Source organism: Microcaecilia unicolor, chromosome 9 (genome assembly GCF_901765095.1).
Source record: "Microcaecilia unicolor chromosome 9, aMicUni1.1, whole genome shotgun sequence".
Classification (NCBI taxonomy): Eukaryota; Metazoa; Chordata; class Amphibia; order Gymnophiona; family Siphonopidae; genus Microcaecilia; species Microcaecilia unicolor.
Window position 1 is genome coordinate 14,708,507 of NC_044039.1, and position 15,730 is coordinate 14,724,236.

The following is a 15,730-nucleotide window of genomic DNA, read 5'->3' on the forward strand; positions in this document are numbered from 1 at the left end:
GGCTTTTATCAATGCTGATTAGCCTGCTAAGTTACACTTGTTGTTATGGAATATGCCTAGATTTCCACGCAGAATTCTAGACGCACTATATAGAACCCCCCCCCCCCCCCCTTTAACCACATAAATGAAAAGATAGGTCTGTGTTTTATGCAGTCCAGTTTTCCCAAGTTAACTTATGCAGATAAGTAATGAATATCGGCACTTAACCCCAAAAGTGCTGACTTTGACCCCGGACTGCCCACAAATTCGCCAGCTATGGGTTGTGAGGATAGTGTTGATATTCGGCCGTCTCTATGTGTTAAATGCAACTGAATATCAGTGGATAGTTCTGCACTGGCGATTTAACCGGGCAGGAGTCTCACCCGCCTGTTTAAATCGCTTTCAATATTGCCCTTATTATTATCCTTATTATTACTCAAAGGTAGCATCTATTATTATTTGGGTCGAAATTCATTGCAATTTAACCAGCCAGATATTAAGGAGCAGCACATGAAAGACAGAGATACTTTACAACGAAGAACTTAAGATGGAGGAGTGGCTTAGTGGTTAGGGTGGTGGACTCTGGTCCTGAGGAATTGAGTTCAATGCCCACTTCAGGCACAGGCAGCTCCTTGTGACTCTGGGCAAGTCACTTAACCCTCCATTGCCCCATGTAAGCCGCATTGAGCCTGCCATGAGTGGGAAAGCGCAGGGTACAAATGTAACAAAAATAAAATAGATACTATTGGAGATTCTACATGGAATGTTGCTACTATTGGAGATTCTACATGGAATGTTGCTATTCCACTAGCAACATTCCATGTAGAAGGCTGCGCAGGCTTCTGTTTCTGTGAGTCTGACGTCCTGCACATACGTGCAGGACGTCAGACTCACAGATGCAGAAGCCTGCGCAGCCACATTGGTGATCTGCAAGGGCCGACTTCTACAAGGAATGTTGCTAGTGGAATAGCAACATTCCATGTAGACTCTCAAATAGTAGCAACAGTAGAGGAGTGGCCTAGTGGTTAGGGTGGTGGACCTTGGTCCTGAGGAACTGAGTTGGATTCCCACTTCAGGCACAGGCAGCTCCTTGTGACTCTGGGCAAGTCACTTAACTCTCCATTGCCCCATGTAAGCCGCATTGAGCCTGCCATGAGTGGGAAAGCGCAGGGTACAAATGTAACAAAAATAAAATAGATACTATTGGAGATTCTACATGGAATGTTGCTACTATTGAAGATTCTACATGGAATGTTGCTACTATTGGAGATTCTACATGGAATGTTGCTATTCCACTAGCAACATTCCATGTAGAAGACTGCGCAGGCTTCTGTTTCTGTGAGTCTGCGCGGCCACATTGGTGATCTGCAAGGGCTGACTTCTACAAGGAATGTTGCTAGTGGAATAGCAACATTCCATGTAGACTCTCAAATAGTAGCAACAGTAGAGGAGTGGCCTAGTGGTTAGGGTGGTGGACCTTGGTCCTGAGGAACTGAGTTGGATTCCCACTTCAGGCACAGGCAGCTCCTTGTGACTCTGGGCAAGTCACTTAACTCTCCATTGCCCCATGTAAGCCACATTCAGCCTGCCATGAGTGGGAAAGCGCAGGGTACAAATGTAACAAAAATAAAATAGATACTATTGGAGATTCTACATGGAATGTTGCTACTATTGAAGATTCTACATGGAATGTTGCTACTATTGGAGATTCTACATGGAATGTTGCTATTCCACTAGCAACATTCCATGTAGAAGACTGCGCAGGCTTCTGTTTCTGTGAGTCTGCGCGGCCACATTGGTGATCTGCAAGGGCCGACTTCTACAAGGAATGTTGCTAGTGGAATAGCAACATTCCATGTAGACTCTCAAATAGTAGCAACAGTAGAGGAGTGGCCTAGTGGTTAGGGTGGTGGACCTTGGTCCTGAGGAACTGAGTTGGATTCCCACTTCAGGCACAGGCAGCTCCTTGTGACTCTGGGCAAGTCACTTAACCCTCCATTGCCCCATGTAAGCCGCATTGAGCCTGCCATGAGTGGGAAAGCACAGGGTACAAATGTAACAAAAATAAAATAGATACTATTGGAGATTCTACATGGAATGTTGCTACTATTGAAGATTCTACATGGAATGTTGCTACTATTGGAGATTCTACATGGAATGTTGCTATTCCACTAGCAACATTCCACGTAGAAGCCTGCGCGGCCACATTGGTGATCTGCAAGGGCCGACTTCTACAAGGAATGTTGCTAGTGGAATAGCAACATTCCATGTAGACTCTCAAATAGTAGCAACAGTAGAGGAGTGGCCTAGTGGTTAGGGTGGTGGACCTTGGTCCTGAGGAACTGAGTTTGATTCCCACTTCAGGCACAGGCACAGCTCCTTGTGACTCTGGGCAAGTCACTTAACCCTCCATTGCCCCATGTAAGCCGCATTGAGCCTGCCATGAGTGGGAAAGCGCAGGGTACAAATGTAACAAAAATAAAATAGATACTATTGGAGATTCTACATGGAATGTTGCTACTATTGGAGATTCTACATGGAATGTTGCTATTCCACTAGCAACATTCCATGCAGAAGCCTGCGCGGCCACATTGGTGATCTGCAAGGGCCGACTTCTACAAGGAATGTTGCTAGTGGAATAGCAACATTCCATGTAGACTCTCAAATAGTAGCAACAGTAGAGGAGTGGCCTAGTGGTTAGGGTGGTGGACCTTGGTCCTGAGGAACTGAGTTGGATTCCCACTTCAGGCACAGGCAGCTCCTTGTGACTCTGGGCAAGTCACTTAGCCCTCCATTGCCCCATGTAAGCCGCATTGAGCCTGCCATGAGTGGGAAAGCGCAGGGTACAAATGTAACAAAAAAAAAAAAAAAAGGTGGAAAAGCTGAGATCTGTATCACTCACTGTAATGATAAAAGAAATACAGACGGTTCCCGTCTAGTGCAGCCTCTGTTTAGGTTAATCACTATTCCTTAAGCAAGTTTTGCTACCCTGACTTTATCTGGAGAGCTGTCCGGTTAGTAATCCGAATATCACCAGATATTGCCGAGGCAGTCAGAGGAAATATTCAGCGCCACTCTGGGGCCCTTTTACTAAAGGGTTGCCACGTGGCGACTCGGAACTTCCTCCTGCCCAACGCGGCTGCCGGCGGTAGTTCTGCCTCCAGCGTGTACCATTTCCGGCACTACTGGATTTTAAAATATATATATACCGCAGGGGTTTACCGCCGGGGTAGTGAGGGAGCCCTTACCGCCACCTCAATGGGTGGCGGTAAGTGTTCCCCCCCCCCTACACACACGTGACCACATGGCAAGTGAAAGCGTATCGCACGGCCATGTGTTTTTTTATGACTTTTTACCCGTTGTGGTAAGTGAAAAGGATACATGACCATCTACAATTCAGGCGAACTTTGAAGACCTATCTGTTTTGAAAGGCCTACCCTGCGGTTTCTGATTAGCAGCCTCAACACCGCACTGATTTAAAAGACACTGTTATTTCTTATCTTTGCCATTTATTGTTCCCATTTACCCCTACCTTCCCTTACCCTGATTCTATTTGTATTTTTTTTAACATCGACCATATTGGAGCTCCCAAATACGATGACTTGTAAGCCGCATTGAGCCTGCTAATGTGTGGGAAAATGGGGGCTACAAATGCTGTAAATAAATAAATAATGTCACTGAATATCCTTCTCGCTAGTATTTACCAGGGTAGGATCCACTCCTACTTGGATAAGTGCCGTTAAATAGTGACTTCTTAGAATATAAGGAACACTTTTTTTACCTGATCAATCCCTTGATTCTGCGCTGTGGGCTAGAATTTTGTGAGACAGCCTACACCGGTTTTTTGCAAGCCTGGGAAAGCCATACTCTATACTACTACTACTTAACATTTCTAAAGCGCTACTAGGGTTACGCAGCGCTGTACAATTTAACATAGAAGGACAGTCCCTGCTCAAAGAGCTTACAATCTAAAGGACACGTGAACAGTCAGTCTGATAGGGGCAGTCAAATTGGGGCAGTCTGGATTTCCTGAAAGGTAAGAGTTAGGTGCCGAACGCAGCATTGAAGAGGTGGGCTTTAAGCAAAGACCTGAAGATGGGCAGGGAGGGGGCTTGGCGTAAAGGCTCGGGAAGGTTGTTCCAAGCATAGGGTGAGGCGAGGCAGAACGAGCGGAGCCTGGAGTTGGCGGTGGTGGAGAAGGGTAATGAGAGGAGGGATTTGTCCTGTGAACGGAGGTTTTGGGCGGGAACGCAAGGGGAGATGAGGGTAGAGAGGCAGTGAGGGGCAGCAGACCGAGTGCATTTGTAGGTAAGAAGGAGAAGCTTGAACTGAATGCGGCATCTGACCGGAAGCCAGTGAAGTGACCCGAGGAGATTTCATAACATGATTTCATAACTATAGACTGTTTTCCTTCTTGTTCTGAACATACAGAACTGACAGGTTGTATCTAGGTTTTACCAAATGAAATTAGACAATGTCTTAAGTTATTTTAAGGCAAGCGTTTCCATTGGCTCCATGTCAAACATAAGTATCTATCAACACTGTAGATGGGGAAGTAGAATCTTTCATGCTCCCACCTGTCTTCAGAATTCATTGTATCTCTAGCTTAAATGTAGTTTCCTCTTGAGACAGTGAAAACATGTTGAAGGAAGCAGAATAAAGGTCCTTAACAAATGTCATCTTCATGTTACAGGAGCTCCCCAAATTCCTTCAAGACCTTGCTACAACTGATGCTGATCTTCCATGGAACAGATCGAAGAATCGATTTACAAACATAAAGCCATGTACGTTTTCATCAGGACTTTTCAACTGGCTGTTTGCTGCCTGTACAATTTTGCACCCTAGTCTTGACGAGATCATGAGGGCACTCTTACATATAAAGTGTATACTAATCGTTTGTTGATCTATAAGTGAGTTTTTAACGCCCAACTGGCTATTTCTTACTTTTTTTTCATGTCTTCTGAATGCACAAATGACGTTTCTGAGCTTTAACATGGGTATGAGAAATGATACACTTATCACTTGCTTAGCTTTGTAATTTAACCCAGGAACCCAGCCTCCTTTCAATATTCATTTCTGAACTTTCTTCCTTCCCCTGGTGAGAAAATGAATCAAAAGGTCTAAAATTCGTGCAAACGAACACAGCGGAGGTGACACGCAGGATGATGCAAAACCAAAACGTCCAACGGGCTGAAAGAGTTCACATCGGATGCTTTATTCAAAGCATAATGAGGCCGAAACACGATTTTGTGTCAAAATGAGTCCATTGTACTTTGAGTAAAGCATCTGATGTGAACTCTTTCAGCCTGTTGGACGTTTCGGTTTTGCATCATCCTTCGTGTCACCTCCGCTGTGTTCGTTTGCTTTGGTTTTCCTACGCGGAGGACTTTTGTTCTTCTGAGTTTGTCGGCTAAAATCCGTGCATCCATTATTTTGGTATCATTGTGTCACTTCCTTTACAACTGCTTACAAGCATGCCACTGAAGTTCCATGTGAGATCTGAGTGACTCTATGATAGATAATCCAGGGCTAGATTTTATCTTTCACTGTAGTCGATACCGCTTCATATTTCAGCTAATAAGAAGTGTCATTATTATTATAAGCGTTAAGTGTGATGGGAGAGAGAAGGCTGATATTCCTCTGTAAATATATCCATCCTCTGTGATATTAACTTTTGCAGCAGCTGTCCCTTCAGGTCGAACGTACACTACAGCAGCATTTCTTAGCCGGTGGTCTGTGGACCGGTGCCAGGGCATAAAATAGGGCCACAGCGATGTAGGAGGTAATGAGACAACCCTCCGTTTATCACCACTCATTTTTTTTTTGTTACATTTGTACCCCACGCTTTCCCGCTCATGGCAGGCTCAATGCGGCTATTTGGGGATCAGATCTCTTCTTCCCTTAGCACTGCTTCAGAGGCCAGTGGGAAGAATTAGGCCATCACTTCTTCTCCTCCCTTCCTCACCCTACTGTGGTTTTTGGTGCATACGAGGTCAGTAGCTCTAGTGGCCTGTGAAGGCCAAGAGATGAGCAACAGACCAGATGTAGCCCAAGTCCACCCCAGCCAAGAGACCGGCAGCAGTGAAGTGACAAAACAATCACCAAGAGGAACGACAGACAGATACTGGGCTGGTTATCTGGGGGGGGGGGGGGCACCACTTGACATCACAACCAGGGGCATATCTGCGTGGGGCCACAGGGCCCTGGGCCCCCGCACATTTCGCCATGGACCCCCCTACTGCCGCCGTGGGTACCTTTGCTGGCGGGGGACCCCAACCCCCACCAGCCGAGGTCCGCTTCCTCCTGCCGCTGCGAGGTTTTTTAAGTTCTTCATCGGGATTCGTCCTCCGTCACTCTGTGCTGCTGTTCAAAGAAGCTGCTAGCTGAATGCAGTTTCGGACTGAGTCTGACGTCGCTGCTGCACGTTGTACGTGCAGGACGTCAGACTCATGTACAACGTGCAGCAGCGACGTCAGACTCAGTCCGAAACTGCATTCAGCTAGCAGCTTCTTTGAACAGCAGCACAGAGTGACGGAGGACGAATCCCGATGAAGAACTTTAAAAACCTCGCAGCGGCAGGAGGAAGCGGACCTCGGCTGGTGGGGGTTGGGGTCCCCCACCAGCAAAGGTACCCACGGCGGCAGGGGGGGTCGGAAATGGCGGCGGCTGGGGGGGCTATAATGTGCCCCCTCACTCTGGCTTCGGCCCCCGCTACCGCCGACTTTCAGATACGCCCCTGATCACAACTGAATCCTTACTTGTAAAGCTTAAAACATGAATCAAAACTCGGTTATTTCAATGCTCTTACAGCCAACTTTTGATTCTCTGGTTCCTGCCCACCACTGGTTGAAAGACCTCCTTTTCCTCTTCCTCTCTCTCTCCCTCCCCTTCTTCTTAATGGTCTGCCTTCTTCTCGTCTCTCTGCTCTGGTTTCTGTACTTTTTTCTCTGGGATTACATAAACCTTCGTAACAAGTAAAAATAAATAACTTACCTGGTTGGTATTCAAAATGATTTAACCAGACCGAAATGGCCGCTGACCAGTTAAATTGCTTGTTTGGGACTATCCACTAATTTTCGGTGGCACTTAACTGGCTATCACAGCCGAAACTTAGCGGTTAGCATCTAAGTGAAAGCTGGCTATTTTAAGCACTTGGCTGCTTAAATGTCGATATTCACCACTTAATCGGCCAGGGTAACCACGTAAATGGGACGGCATAAAATATAGTCCTATCTTTGGGCCCTGTTTACTAAGCCATGCTGTAGGCACGCCAATGTTTTTAGCGTGCGCTAACACTAGAAACACATAAGTACATAAGTATTGCCATACTGGGACAGACCAAAGGTCCATCAAGCCCAGCATCCTGTTTCCAACAGTGGCCAATCCAGGTCACAAATACCTGGCAAGATCCCAAATATGTATAAAACATTTTATACTGCTTATCCCAGAAATAGCGGATTTTCCCCAAGTCCATTTAATAACGGTCTATGGACTTTTCCTTTAGGAAGCCGTCCAAACCTTCTTTAAATTCCGCTAAGCTAACCGCCTTTACCACATTCTGTGGCAACGAATTCCAGAGTTTAATTACACGTTGAGTGAAGAAAAATTTTCTCCGATTCGTTTTAAATTTACTACATTATAGCTTCATCGCATGCCCCCTAGTCCTAGTATTTTTGAAAAGCGTGAACAGACGCTTCACATCTACCCGTTCAACTCCACTCATTATTTTATAGACCTCTATCATATCTCCCCTCAGCCGCCTTTTCTTCAAGCTGAAGAGCCCTACCCGCTTTAGCCTTTCCTCATAGGGAAGTTGTCCCATCCCCTTTATCATTTTCGTCGCCCTTCTCTGCACCTTTTCTAAGTCCACTATATCCTTTTTGAGATGCGGCGACCAGAATAGAACACAATATTCGAAGTGCGGTCGCACCATGGGGCGATACAAAGGCATTATAGCATCCTCATTTTTGTTTTCCATTCCTTTCCTATATGAATATATGGGTGTCTCTAGCCTTAGCGAGCGCTAAAAACGCTAGCGCTTCTTAGTAAACAGTGCCCTTTATGCGATAACTCGTGGCTGGTTAAGTCCTGAATAATGACTTAACCAGCTGTATGCCAACTGGCACTTCATAAACCAGATTTCCAGTGCCAAAACATGGACATGGCCCGGCATGAATATCTAAAAATAACGTCGGCAAAACTCTCACTGCTCCAGGCTGAATATTTACCCCAACATGTTGTTATCACTGGGGTCAGGTAGGAAATCAGAAAAATGACTTCTGTGACCAACCTAAATACCAGATGCTCAGCCTAACAATAGCAACACCCATTTCTTTTAATTGCCAGAATAGCAATCGATTTCATGTATTGTCACCTCAATGGATGGCACTAAGTGCTCCCCCCCACCGCATGGCCAAGCGGTAAATGAAATCTTACCACATGGCCATACCATTTCTTGGCCTTTTTCCCCGTTGTGGCAAAAGGGCCCCCGTCGCCAGTAGCGTTCCGAGGGGCGCTGACACCAGGGGTGGATCGCCGATGCGCCCCGCCCCCCCCGGATGCAGCGCCCCCCCGTGCAGCGCGACCCCCCCCAGCGAAGGGACACCCCCCCACCCCGGCAAAAGAACCCCCCCGGGTGCACACCGCTGGGGGGGGGTATGGCGCGCTGGTCAACGTCGTTGGTTTCCATGCTCCCTCTGCCCCGGAACAGGGAGCATGGAAACCAACGACGCTGACCGGCGCGCAGCACCCCCCCCCAGCGGCGTGCACTCGGGGCGGACCGCCCCCCCTTGGTACGCCACTGCCCACCGCAGTTTGATAAAAGGACCTCTTAGTGAACTACACTGATTTCCTTCTCTTGTCATCAAACCATCAGCAAGTTATGTATATGATGTAATAGACCTTTTTCATTTTACAGATAATAATAACAGAGTTAAGCTCATAGCAGATGCTGGTGTACCAGGATCAGATTACATCAACGCTAGCTATGTATCGGTAAGTACATACAATTTTTAGGGCAATTCCATACACCCCCCACAGTGTGTGAGGGCCTCTGGATGCAACATACCTGTGGCCCTGCAAGCCATTTTTAAAAGAGAAACCCTCTGTGTGGCTGAACCTTTGAAAATTCCACTAGGGGCCATTGCCGTAGGAATTCTTGATGTTTTGTAGGTACAAAGTAGATGCAAAGTGATGACCAATGGCACAGATTTTGTCCAAGTTGAAATGCCTGTATACCTCTGATTTATGGTGCTACGCACTCCAAAAAGAAAACGATAACTTTTTTTTAATAAACATCAGGGTTCAGTGATGGGGAGGCATGGAACACTCTACATTGCTGTTATTGCAGTTTCATCTCTGAGTCAAGCAGTGGCGTAGCCAAGGGTGGGCCTGGGTGACTTTGAGCTCAGGCCCACCCAGTAGCAACACACCTATGATGTGGCTGGCAGGGATCCCCGAGCCCCACCAGCCAAAAACTCTCAATGACTGTCCCTCCTGCATACCTTGTAAATAGCAGATCTTCGCCTGCATTGAGCAGCGACTGATACATACTACTTGTACCGGCCCCATAGCCTTCCCTCTGATGTATTCCCGCCTACGCAGAAACAGGAAGTTGCATCAGAGGGAAGGCTGTGGGGCCAACATGAGCAGTGTGTATTAGTTGCTGCTCGCTGCTGGTGAACATCTGCTATTTCAAAGGTATGCAGGAGAGGGGGGGGGGGGGGGGTTTGAGAGACCATATGGCATGCAGGCGAGAGAGGGAGAGACCAAATCACCTGTGGGACAAATGGAGTTCTTCTGCCCACCCATCTTGGGCCCAGGCCCACCCAAAATTGGGTGTCTGGCTACGGCCCTGGAGTCAAGTTTTCCTCTTCCTAGGTTAACTGGGACTGGCAATGCAGCACAAGCAATGCTAACAACTAGTATGTGTGTGTGTTGGGGGGGGGGGGGGTGCCATGGTCTTTGGTTAAGGGTAACACCGACTGGCTGATTTCAGTGCTCATGATTGCAGAGTTCCACAAAGAGCCCTGATGCATGACCCCCCCTGCCCCCTACAATCATCACTGCAGTAACCAGGTTTATGTATGTTTCCGGCGGGGGAAGGCAGAGATATAAGAAATAGAGGGAAACAGGGGTGTAGCCAGGCACCCAATTTTGGGTGGGCCTGGGCCCAAGATGGGTGGGCAGAAGAACCCCGCCTCATCCCAACTTCTGCCCATGAAAATGCTCACAATGCCATATTTTAACCCTCCTCCATTTAACGGGCGCCATTTTGAAGCACACACTCCAGGGCCTTTGGGAGTCTGCAGTATTTTGACACCACAGATAGGATGAGATGCTGGGGAGGCCCAAATGATTTGGGAGGGGGGTTTGGAAAGTGGAGAAGATGTGAGCAAACTTGAGGAGGAAATATCTCTAGTGAATGGAGTGAGGTTGGGCCCCAGAATCACCATTTATCTTATAATTTCTCTTATTGATTCAAAAAAACATTTTTTGGGGGGGAATTACATCTTTGATAAATGCAACAAACAAGACACAAAACAAGATGAAAGCAAAATAAAAATACAATATGAACTGAAAGCAATTTCAATGCACACTCCTAATGACTGCTTTTCTTGTAGGGTTACTTGTGCCCAAATGAGTTCATTGCTACACAAGGACCGTTGCCGGGGACTGTAGGAGATTTCTGGAGAATGGTTTGGGAAACCAGAACAAAAACTATAGTGATGCTTACACAATGTTTTGAGAAAGGACGGGTAAGTAAGAGGGAAGGATGATCAATGGGCTTGTTTGGGTGCCTTCAAATTTTTAGTGCATGCAACCTCGATTGTTTGCACCTAAGCCTACAAATTAACATGTGAACAATTGATTTGCATGTGTTAGAAAGTTCTAATGTGCACGGAATGCACAGATTAAGAATGAATGTTTGAAACGAACAAAAAAAAAAACCACCCAAATTTCAGAAAAACATTTTTTTAATCCAAAAACAGACTGAATTCTTCTTGGCCGTTTATATCGCTGGTAACAATTGTGAAAGTCCAAGATGTCTGTGATGTGTTTGAATATGCAGGGCTGAACGGTATCTCTATGTCCCTGAGCGCATATACACCAGTTGCCAACAGAATCTCTTAACTGATCTTGCCTTCAGATCAGGTGCCATCAGTACTGGCCAGAAGATAACAAACCGGTGACAGTTTTTGGAGATATTGTGATTACCAAGTTGGTGGAAGATGCTCAAGTGGATTGGACCATCAGAGATATAAAAATTGAAAAGGTAAAGGAATGGCATGATGTAAGCCGAATTAAGATGTTAAGGAACAATGGGACTCATGGTATTTAATGTATATTAAACCACATTAATGCTTTAATCTGTATTAATGTGTGTTAACACATTAACGCAACTTAGTAAATAGAGCCTTCAGTTTAATGTGAAGATTCTCTAAAAAACAGACTTAAAAATGGGGTTTAGGACTAAGAGATCCCAACGTCTATAATCTTTTTATAATCAGTTGGGTATTTACTTTAAAAAGAAAATAAAACCAAAAGAAGATACATTTTCCTGTAGCCCATTTCTCCTGTCCCCAGATCCTCCTCCTCTTCCCAAAAAAACAAGTTATTATCAGTCATAAGTTTGAGGCCTGATTCATTTTCATCTAATCTGTGTTGTCAAAAATCCTTGACGAAGCAAACATTTAATTTACCTCCAAATGTTATGCTAAAAAAGCTTAGAAACTACCTGACATGAAGGAGGCTGTTTTAGAAGCATCCCCATTTGCAAATGTCAGCATCTAAATGTCTGGAGAGGTACAGAAAGGGCTTTTTTTGAGGGGGTACTTGGGGGTACTGAGTACCGGCACCTTTCCCACTGTCTGCTAAAATTGACCCATGGACCCCAGGTTTTAATGACAGAGCTCAGGCTCTACACACCAATTTTGCCTTGTCATAGGTTCTGTGACTGGTTGCAGGGGGCCTGGCTATTGTGGGGTGGGTCCCTCAGTGATTACCCCATTCCTGAAGGGTGGTCTAGCATTTGAGTACCGGCACCTTTTTCACTACAAAAAAAGCACTGGGTACAGATATTTAAGTGCCATTTCAGGACATGGAAGCTTAGGTCGTGTGGCTGGCAAGGGGGCGTGGAGAGGGTAGGGAGAGGGAGCGGTCTGGGCAGGCCTACAATACAGATGTGCCTTCCCTATGTGCATTGGGAAATCTAGACATTGAAATTTATACCTGCTCTGAGGCACATCTAAGTGCCTGCTCTAGGGGGCATATATAAACCTTATGTTTTGAGCCTCCCTGACTACCCGCACCCCATTGTCCATTGCCACCATGATCACCCCCTCTGCCGTCCAATCCCCTTTGCACCTCTCAAAGTAGTATTCCCCACGTCAACATGCCCCATGCACCAGTAATCTTCCCCACAGCAATTTCCAGCTTCCCCCCCCCCCCAAAGCTCACATCTGACAACCCAACAGAAGGTCCCCCCCCCAACAGTAGCTCTCCAGAGGAAATCCCTCTTCAAGGCAGGCCTCCCCTTCACCCAGTGGTGTGCTGGAGCAGGTTCTCACAGGCTCGCAAGAGCCGGTTGTTAAGTTTTTAAGAATTTGGGGAGCCGGTTGTTAAAGTAGGGCCCTCCATGGCTACTTTAACAACTGGCTCCCAAAATGTGGGCTTGGGCCCCCTGCTGAATTCTCTTTTACTTTGCTGGTGGGGATGCTGAGCCAAGTAAATAGACTGCTGCTGCTCCCCGCTCCTTGTTTCCAGCTCCGGGCAGCAGGCTGGGACTTCTCGAGCATGTGAGAGAAGTTCCAGCATGCTGCTCAGAGCAAGACGTTGGGAGTGGTGGCAGTCCATTTATTGGCCAGCAAAGGTATGCCTAGCGTGCCCGAACGAAGGGAGGGAGGAGAGAGAGGCAAGTGTTGCTTCCCCACCCCACCAACCCCCATCCCCCCGGCCACCCCTGGCCCTTCCAACTGCAGAGCTGGCTTCGTCCGGAGAAAGAGCCTGTTGTTAAAAATTTACCAGCACACCCCTGCCTTCACCCCCTCGTGTGAGTATGTGCCTACAAAGTGGTTCCCTCCTTTGGAAGCAACCTCCATCCTGTGGGCCAAACCTCCTTAGGAAGGGCCCCCCATCCCTTGGGAGGTCCCCCACCCTCTTGACACCAACACCTGCCTTACTTAAGGTCCATAGGGTCTAGTGGGATGGGAGTGGTGCTCACTCATTCCTGCCGTGATTTGGCCTCAGGGCTGCAAATGGCTGCCCAAACCTCTAGCAGTAAGGTCACTAGAGGTCAGTCTTACTGTCTGGGGGGACCATTGGGGAGGCTTTTTTGGGGGATGAGCCTGGGGGACCTGTCAAGCGATGAATCTGGAGGGGTTAGAATTTGCTGGAAAGGGAAGGGTTGCTCGGGGGATGGTTCCATGAGAGGGGGTGCTGCTGATCGGGACCATTTGGTGAGGGAACAGCAATTTTAGAAGGCTGCTCCCACGTCTATGTGGGGAGGGAAAGTTCTGTTTTCCCCATGTGCACTTTTCTAAAATTGCTGCTCCCTCTGGACAAGGAAGGCCTTGGACGTGCAGCCCTGCTCCTATTTTACAAGAAGCTCCCTCCCCCCCTCCCCCCCCCCCCCCCCCCCCGATATTCAGCACTATTTAACTGGCCAGGAATGGGTTCTAGCTAGTAAAATGGTGCTTAGCCGCCTAACTGCTAATATTTAGCATAAGCTATCCGGTTATCCCCGCTGAATATTATCACTTAATGGGTAACCGCTAACCAGATATGTTGTATGACGTACCTGGTTAAGCACAAATATTCAACGCTAACTGACTAAGTTTAGTGGTTAAGATAGGCCTGGTATTTATGCAGCCTATCTTTAACTGCTAAACACTTAACTGGTTAGTACTAGATATCGGGTTAAGTTTCTGCAGATAAAACTGAAACCGGATATTCAATGCTGCTCGCTGGATACATCCGGCTGAAAATTGAGGGGGGGGGGGGGTGTCTATGTTTGGTGAACCTCTTGTAAACTAGTATGAGAATTCCTCATGTCCTGACTTGGACATGTGAATTCCCCTCTCCACGTCCTATTTGAAATCAGCCTCCACATGAAAATCAACCACCTCACCGCTGCCCAGCCTTGCCGCTTTGCAATCTGATCCCATCGCTTTTCCCCCTCTGGATCTAAGAGAATGTTTTTGACCTTTTGCTTTCCAGCATGGAGACTACATGATGGTACGCCAGTATAACTTCTCCTCCTGGCCGGAACATGGTGTTCCTGACATGACGGTACCTTTAATTCATTTCGTAAGGATGATTCGAGCCAGCAGAGCTCAGGATAACACACCCATAATTGTACACTGCAGGTAAGAAATGAGAGTTGGGCGTTTCTTTTTTAGGGTGTTGATCAGCTCCTGGAAGCCCCTTAATCTGGTCAAGGAAGTAAAAATGATCAGGGCATATAGACCCCTTTATTCTCGTGTTGGGTTGGCCTAGTGGTTAAGGTGGTGGACTTTGGTCCTGAGGAACTGAGTTCGATTCCCACTTCAGGCACAGGCAGCTCCTTGTGACTCTGGGCAAGTCACTTAACCCTCCATTGCCCCTTGTAAGCCACATTGAGCCTGCCATGAGTGGGAAAGCGCAGGGTACAAATGTAACAAAAATAAAATAGATACTATTGGAGATTCTACATGGAATGTTGCTATTCCACTAGCAACATTCCATGTAGAAGGCTGTGCTGTGCAGGCTTCTGTTTCTGTGAGTCTGACGTCCTGCACATACGTGCAGGAAAGCCTGCGCGGTGGTGATCTGCAAGGGCCGACTTCTACATGGAATCTCAAATAGTAGCAATAGTGGAGGAGTGGCCTAGTGGTTAGGGTGGTGGACTTTGGTCCTGGGGAACTGAGTTTGATTCCCACTTCAGGCACAGGCAGCTCCTTGTGACTCTGGGCAAGTCACTTAACTCTCCATTGCCCCATGTAAGCCACATTGAGCCTGCCATGAGTGGGAAAGTGCAGGGTACAAATGTAACAAAAATAAATAGGGCCATGGAAGCTTCCTGATTTTTTGTGATATTTTTGTAAGCACATCATTTAGCAAGTGAAAGCTAAAATGGTTGAAGAACAAAAGAAATTGTCATACTGGATCAGACCAAAGGCCCACGAAACCCAGCTTTCTCTCTCTGATGGTGGTGTATCCAGGTCACATATACCTAGTAGGATTTCAAAGACTAGATCCAGTCCTTCTTTCTCATACCCAGGGGTAAGTATTGACTCTCTCAAGACTAGCTGGATAATAATAACATGGATCTTTTCCTCCAGGAACTTGTCTAACCCTTTTTTAAACCCACCTACGCTAATTGCTTTCAACACATCCTTTGAGAACAAATTTCACAATTTAACTGTGTGTTGGGTGAAAAAATATTTCCTTTGTTTTAAAAGTGTGGCCTATCGGCGTCATGGAGTGACGTCTAAGGCTGGTACTAGTTCAGAGGATAAAGAGCCATTCCCTATTTATCCATCCATCCCATTCATGATATTATAGACTATCACAGCGGTTCCCAATATTTTCAGGCCATGACCCCATGGTTGCAGCTGCACTACTCCATCCTCATCCTCCTCGATCTATCCACCGCTTTTGACACTGTCAATCATGATTTACTTCTTGCCACACTGTCCTCATTTGGGTTCCAGGGCTCTGTCCTCTCCTGGTTCTCCTCCTATCTCTCCCACCGCACCTTCAGAGTTCACTC

At 46.9% G+C, this 15,730-nt stretch overlaps 1 protein-coding gene across 5 annotated transcripts in view; it reads left to right on the forward strand.

Annotated features, from left to right (window-relative positions):
- Positions 1 to 15,730, forward strand: part of PTPRQ (protein tyrosine phosphatase receptor type Q) — a 260,138-nt gene that overhangs the window by 234,673 nt on the left and 9,735 nt on the right. For 4 of the 5 annotated variants that reach the window (XM_030214581.1, XM_030214584.1, XM_030214583.1 and 1 more), the window contains 5 exons: positions 4,673 to 4,763; positions 8,897 to 8,973; positions 10,602 to 10,736; positions 11,129 to 11,254; positions 14,197 to 14,345. In XM_030214581.1, the coding sequence (XP_030070441.1) occupies positions 4,673 to 4,763; positions 8,897 to 8,973; positions 10,602 to 10,736; positions 11,129 to 11,254; positions 14,197 to 14,345 (578 nt within the window). Of the gene's footprint in view, positions 1 to 4,672; positions 4,764 to 8,896; positions 8,974 to 10,601; positions 10,737 to 11,128; positions 11,255 to 14,196; positions 14,346 to 15,730 lie in introns of those variants that run through there. The other variant, XM_030214585.1, reaches the window with a different exon arrangement.